Source organism: Nicotiana attenuata, unplaced genomic scaffold, assembly GCF_001879085.1.
Source record: "Nicotiana attenuata strain UT unplaced genomic scaffold, NIATTr2, whole genome shotgun sequence".
Taxonomy (NCBI): domain Eukaryota; kingdom Viridiplantae; phylum Streptophyta; class Magnoliopsida; order Solanales; family Solanaceae; genus Nicotiana; species Nicotiana attenuata.
In genome coordinates, this window is record NW_017673449.1 from 3,163 (window position 1) to 10,896 (window position 7,734).

The window sequence follows — 7,734 nt, forward strand, 5'->3', positions numbered from 1 at the left end:
ATACCAACTGCGGAGAGAAATCCAGGTACAAACAGTATAATCAATAAAGGGAGAACACGGATAGTAACGAACGGAGATCACGTAAATCAGATAAGCCAAACAATTCAACACTGATATAGCGGAGACAGGGACAAGTAAGAATGTATCCAACTAAAGAAACAATGTCAACTCAATCACTCCCATTAAGTTTAATACACCATCTCGACCATTTCAATCCTCGATTTCTCATATCATAATCTCAACTTTCGAACTTTCAGCACGTACGGCACCTTGTGCCCACATATTTTCCATCTCACTCTTAACAACAAAATCCCCATGATATACAATACCAAATGTCCTTTCAAATACACTTAAGATGTTCAAGAAGTCCCATTTGCATAATATATATTAAATTTAAATTTCTAAATAAGTTTGGAAAAATCAGCGAGAAAGATGAAGTTATTTTTAGAAATCATTCTCGTAAGAAAATACCTCTTTAAATTTAAAATACTACATCGGAAGAATTATTACCTTTAATAGGGGAGTTGAAAACTTAAAACTTCGTAGAAATTTCTTTTTGAGTAAAATAAAACCTCAGACGGTTTAAGGAGATATAATTGAGAAACTAATTGAATTAAGGATGTAACAATTATTGAAGTTTGAAGTATTGGAACGTATAAATAAATATATATAAATACGGTGAGGTACTGAAAACATTGTGGGTTCCAACACAAAGGATCACATCAATGAAAGAAATAAACAGTTTAAACATTTGAATTGGCAACAACAACTAAACATAGCAAACCGAAGGTGCACGGCACCAAAAATCCAATCACTAACAAGGATAAGAGGACCAAACACAGAATTTCACTTTCATCTTATTTATCTCGTGGCAGGCGTGCCACCCGCTCCCATTTCACTTATCTTGTGGTAGGCGTACCACCCGCTCCCATTTTATCATATCTTGTGGTAGGCGTACTACCCGCTCCCATTTCATTATATCTTGTGGTAGGCGTACCACCCGCTCCCACTTTATATCTTGTGGTAGGCGTACCACCCGCTCCCATTTCATTATATCTTGTGGTAGGCGTACCACCCGCTCCCATTTTATTATATCTTGTGGTAGGCGTACCACCCGCTCCCATTTCATTATATCTCATCATCAATTATAAAAGAATGTCGTCCTGGAAATAATAAGGAAACAACAACGTCTCGGCAAGGAATAATAAGGAAACAACAATATCCCGGCAAGGGAGTCAACAACAAGAATAGACACGTCACGGCAATGGAACCAACAGTAAGAATCAAATATAACCAAACTTGTATCAACAATTAACTTCACAATGAAACCCCAACCACACAACAAGACATAATAAACCAGTGAGAACTACACCGGCAACCACAACAGTTGGACATGTAACCTATTTGCACGAAGTCATAGAGGAACTCACAATCAAGAAGTATCCAGACAACAAGAAGGACAATCACTTCAATCACATCAATTAAGGGTCAATGCAACACGTAGGAATTCAAGGAAAGCTAGCAATATCATTTGGAGCATATAGAGACAATTTAAGCAATTATCAAACTCAATCATAACGAAATACTCTCCACATTGAACATAAGGACCTACGAACCCTAGAGCATATTTTCCACAAATAAGTCCGAGCACACACTCGTCACCTCGCATGCACGGACTACAATTAGCATAGAAGACTCAATTCCCAAGGGGGAAGTCCCCCACACAAGGTTAGGCAAGATACTTACCTCAATCCGGCCAATTCAATACTCAATTTAGCTTTTCCTTTTTCCAGTTCATCAATGCTTGGCTCAATCTAGCCAAAAACGACTTGAATACATCTAACAATGCAAGAGAAAATAATTTCAATTAACAAAGATATGATTCTTATACAATTTGCGAAAAGTCAACAAAAGTCAACTCCCGGGCCCGCACCTCAGAACCCGACAAAATTTATAAAAACCGAATACCCAATCCGATACGAGTTCACCCATACAAAAATTATCCAATCCCGATACCGTTTGGTCCTTCAAATGATCCTTTTATATTTTTGAAAGATTCCATAATTTTTCCCAAATTCCATCCCAAATCACGAATCAAATGATGAATTCAATGATAGATTCATGTATTCTAGCTAAATCCGAGTTAGAATCACTTACCCCGATGAATTTCTTGAAAAACCTTCGAAAAATCGCCAAAATCCGAGCTCTCTAGGCCAAATTATGAAATAAAACCCTAAACCTCGTATTTATAGTTCACCTCCCGGATTCCACCAATGCTGACCGCACAAAATCGAGTGCGGTCCGCACAAAATCCATTGCCCCCGCGGTGGATTTTGACTGCAGTGACAGGCCTTAGCATTTGGGACATAACTTTTGCTACAGATGTCCAAATGTCCATTATAATATGTTTCTGAAAACTAGATTCAAAGACTACAACTTTCGTTTTTGAATCATCCCCAAATTCCTTGTAGATCAAAAGATATGAGCTTCCGAAGTTGGACCAACGACCTGCGGATTCTTCATGACCGCGGACCATTTTCCGCGGCCGCACTAAATCCACCGCGCCCAGCACTAAATCCACTGCACCCAGCGCTAAAACTTCTGCCCCCATCCATTTTCTAAGTTCCGGAATGTCCGGACTCGCTCCAAACTCACCCGAAACACATCCGAGGCTCCCGGAACCCCGTCTAATCATACAAACAATTCATATAACCTAACACGGACTTGCTCGAGGTTTCAAATCACATAAAACAACAACAAAGCAACGAATAAAACCAAAAATCAAGCTTAGAAATTTCCAAATCTTCAAACATCAAACCTCATGCCGAAACCTATCAATTCAACTCGGAATAATGCCAAATTTTGCAGACAAGTCCAAATTGACATAACGGAGCTGCTCCAACTCTCGGAATTGTATTCCGACCCCGATATCACAAAAGTCAACAATGGGTCAAAACTTCAATTTTTCCAACTTTCGCCGAAACACCTCAAATTACCCTAAGGACCTCCAAATCCGAATCCGAACGCGCTCCTAAGTCCAAAATCACCATACGAAGCTATTGGGATCACCCACGACCCATTCTGGGGCCGTTTACTCAAAAGTCCAATTCCAGTCAAATTTTCACTGTTTAAACTTCCATAACTAGGTTCCTTCCTCCAATTCAATTCTAATTCATCCGGAAACTGAATCCAAACATGCACACAAGTCGATGTACATAATGTGAAGCTGCTCGAGACCTCAAACTACCGAAGTGGACGCAATTGCTCAAAACGACCAGTCGGGTCGTTACAAGTACGCAAAAGATGCTTAAGTCTAGTTGAGTATTTTTCTAAAATACATATGATTGCTGTTTATTTTTTTTTCTTTTTTTTCCCCTCAAGTTATAAGCTTAATAAAATTTCCATTCCATCATGAAAACATTTTAGCTTACTTTTTTGGAATCTAAACGTATTTTGCTAATTCAAAATTTTCAAATTTGTCTTCTTTTAAAGCCGTTCTAGTGCATTGAGGTTTCTTTTGAATTATTCTTTTTTCAATTACTATAAAAGATTTTGACCACTTCACATCAAAATATTTTATCTCACATTTTTTTAAAGGTATTATTAACCTAAGTTTGACCGGTTAATTGTAATTAACGGATCATATAGGGTGCCTTAATAACCTTCCCTATATGATTAATTAGAACCCTTACCCATACTCTTAAGTTAAGCAGACCATAAAACAGAGTTAACTTTAAGCACTACTTAGTTAAAATTGGTGTTCTAATTCACCGTTAAAATAATTAGGTTGCGACTCTCTTTAATTAATTAAACCTTCAGAATTACCAATATGTTATACTCTAGTTTGACCTATATTTAAATGGGGTATAACAGCATGGCGACTCTGCTGGGGATACTAGGTTCTAAACCATAACAAGCTTAGGTTAATAATAAATTTGATTTGTTTGTATTTGTTTATGATGCTTATCTGAATTGCCTTATGTGATAAATTATTTTATATGAATTGTTTATCTATACTTATTGCTTTATAAATTGTCATTTCGTTTCACTTCCTCCACACCTGGAAAATTCACACAAAGCACACACCTAGCGGTTCTGTGGTTTGCGGCCGTGCACTTTTTAAAAAAATACCCTTTAGGGGAAAGTTCGTGGGTAAGTCGACCAGCGGTGCAGTCGACAGCCACGGGCTCTCCACTCTCAAGTTGTCTGCTTGGGAGAAGACCAGTCTAGAAAAACCCACTCTAGTCAGCCTATGATAGAGCTAAACCAAATCCCTTTTAAGAGCATGCATCATTTTAACCTTAGGTGATTTAATACCCGAGGTGTATTAAATTCATTAGTTAACCTTACCTAAATGTCCAAATGGATTTTCAACCCCAAGTGACACCTTATCACGAATATGTGCATTATTTGAAGGGTGAACATGCCAATTATGCGGACCATTTGCAATTAATTAATTCCTAGATAAAGGAGCATGACCAACTTTTTTTTATGATATATATGAAAGCTTTCGAATTACATAATTAATGAGAAGTTTAGACGTGACAAAATATATTTTATTATACTTTCTTTTGATCTTTTGATGAAAATACACTCCCTTTTTACAAAAAAAGAAAGAGGTTTAAGCAGTTATACTTTACTATTTATTTGCTTTTCAAAAAAAAAATAGGATTACTTAACTAATCCACAGCAATGGGATGATACATAATGGCATACTTATCTTTCAAATACATGTTAGGCCTACCTCTGGCACAAAGAGGTCCCCTGCATATTAGAACGCACTATTATTTGTTATGCTTTGGAATTGTCACATGCTTTGCTTGCTACTTGCTTACTTACTTGACTTTATTATTTCTACTAACATTATCTGTTGTTTTTCAGATAAATGAAGTATTAACTATCCAACTTGCTTACATCTTTATTGAAATATATACTTTTATTTGTTCATGTATTTTTTCTTTTGCTTTTTTTATATCATCTTCCTGAATTAATAATAATAATTACCAATCGATCCGCACTTAGCGCTCTTTAATAATCTAGAGTACTTCTTAGGTATTTACTTAGGCCCAAATTTCTCTTAGGTCCACTCCAATTCTTAGAATATAATTAAAATATCCTTTTAGTCTCTGGGCATGATCTTCTATTTTTGTAAGGTAGGATATTTTGCCCGCAAATCCTTCAACAAGCTCAGTTCGTTATGAAATACCTCGATATTCGTGCCTTTAACTAGCCTTAAGAATTTTCTTTACACAAGAATAAGCATCTTACTCCCTATAGCAAGATAGCATTCACACTTCTTTAAAAAAAAACTGGTGTAATCTTTTATAATATGAAAATATTTTGCCTATCTAATTTCGCTAGTTGATTTTATTCGCGTTCTTTTCTCAAAAATGTAGTTACATAATTTTTTTAAATATTGCCACTCGTGCCTACATAATTTTCGATTCTTCCTTAATTTTTTCAATTCTGACATAATCTTGTATCGCTGATATTCGTCTCATAGCTTCATATCTCTTAGAACTTCAACCTTCATGCCAACACACATTTCCAAGTTGGTAGATGTCGAAACTTGCGCAATCTACCAAGCAATAGAAGGCCACTATTTGGTCAATTCGCATTGTCAAACTATTCAAAAAATTTACCTATTCAATTCAAGTGTCCGTATCGTCTTATTTTGGGTCGTGGTGATTAATCTTCACGCACCCGTTAATTCTAAGTTTTGGCACGTTAGTCGAGGTACTATCCTATAAGTCTCAAAACGGTTGATATCGTATTTCGGGCCTCGACAAATTTATGATTTGCCAACGCTAATAAAATAAATAAAAAATAATACAGTCATTTAATGTCCAATTGACTCTTATATCCTAATCAAGTATTTTGATTTTTAGCTTGTCGATATTCAAACAGCCAAAAATTATTTTAAACGTCAAAATTATTCGTCTCTGGCCTCTTTGAAACACAGTCTATATAAGACTCGGTCTCATCATAGCAAAATTTTCATTTTCCTTCATGAAAGAAACTGGGGCAGATTTTTAGCACGCAGGTTGAGTATGCTCGAAAGGGACATCATGTCATGGAGTAATAATAAAAAAAACTTCCTAAAGATCGGGGTAATTTTTTGAAAATTCCAGAACCATGAAAGGACAAGAACCTATGATAGAGCTAAAGTTTTGATGTTCGACGTGAGTCAACTTTTCACAAACTTTAAATCAATTCGCTTTCTTGTCAACAAGTCTCTAGCGTTAGAGCCCTCTAGATAACAAGTTATTCTCGTCCATCCATTTTGCAACTTAGGCTATTGTTTCTAGTTTAGGGCTCCTTCTTAACCATATCATAAATTAATCTATCTAATCATATTTATTATTTTAGTGCATTTATTTGTTATGACGAATGTGCTAACACTTTATTTTGTTTGTAAAAGTTTTATTTTTCTTTAAAGGTTGCCTAGCATTGAACACTGTTTTGGCTGCGAATCTGCATCAAGGACGCAACTATAATGGCAAACCAATTTGGAGCATTCAGTACCGGTAAAGGTTTGTTGCAAGTTGAGACTGATGGTGAGGAGACAAATGTTGTACGGAGAATCATTTTGGTCAATCTGGGAAATACTTTCAACCTTCTCCCCAACCCAAATTTTGCGTCCAGCTCAACCCGAAATGTCTCTTTGACCATATCTCCTCATCCAGCAAATATTTACATAAGTCCTCCACCAATACCGCCAAAATTTACTATCAATCCAGAGGCTTTTCCAGTCATCATGATGACCAATGCCCAATCGTCTGCACTTGCAACATCAGTCACAGAAAGCCAACAAAAACAACTGACGCTATGTCCATACAAAAGACCAGGAAAGGAAATTAAGACAACTAGCTGGGATGATCCAGATAGAGAGCTCCATAACCTAAAAAAGATCGCGGAGGAAGAAATGCGCACAAGAAATATTCAGAGTTTAAGATATGAAAGTTTGTGCATGCATCCAAATGTTGAGCTTCCGCCAGGTTTCAAAATTCCAAAATTCAATACTTTTAACGGAAAAGGAAATCCTATTTCTCATTCAAAAGACTATTGCAGCAGATTAGTGGGGGTTGGACATAATGAAGCCATTCGAATGAAGTTGTTCATTCAGAGTCTAACAGGGCTAGCGCTTGATTGGTTCACTCAACAAAATTTTAGCAAATGGTACACGTGGGAAGACATGGTCCATGATTTTGTAGAACAATATAAGTTTAATATTGGAGATAGTCCAATGATTTGTTATATGCGTGAAGTAGAAAGAATGCAACGCGAGTATTTTGTAGAATATGCCATGCGATGGAGACTGGAAGCTTCAAAAATACGCCTCAATTGCCCGAGAATGAGTTGATTTCCACCTTCATCGATATGCAAAAAGGCATATATTATTAGAAGTTGTTATGTGCTCGACTACATGACTTCTCGGATTTGGTTAGAGTTGGAAAGCTAATAGAAGCAAGCATTCGAGCAGGAAAAATTATTGACAATTCAAAATTACAAGCCACTTTCCAAGATGAGACACCCGAGAATTTACAAGGCGAAAAGAGGAAGATAGATTCTGCTTGCATTCCCGCTCATCAGCCACAATCCCAACAAAAAGCCAGCTGCTACAAACTCATATACAACTCCAACCTACTCAGCAAAGCGTTCAACATCAAGCTTATCAAGCACAATCTAGCTATCGTCATTCAGAGAACCTGAAATTCCGCACTTTTACTCCTC

General features: G+C 36.7%; 1 protein-coding gene across 1 annotated transcript; it reads left to right on the top strand.

The window, feature by feature from the left end:
• Window positions 1-6,496: 6,496 nt before the first annotated feature.
• Window positions 6,497-7,363, top strand: LOC109216402. The gene has a single exon (XM_019380547.1). The coding sequence runs from the start codon at window positions 6,497-6,499 to the stop codon at window positions 7,361-7,363; it is 867 nt and encodes a 288-aa protein (XP_019236092.1).
• Window positions 7,364-7,734: the final 371 nt, after the last annotated feature.

What these genes read in the sequence shown, in the direction of transcription:
- LOC109216402 (XM_019380547.1), top strand. Translation starts at nt 6,497, where the DNA reads ATGGCAAACCAATTTGGAGCATTCAGTACCGGTAAAGGTTTGTTGCAA.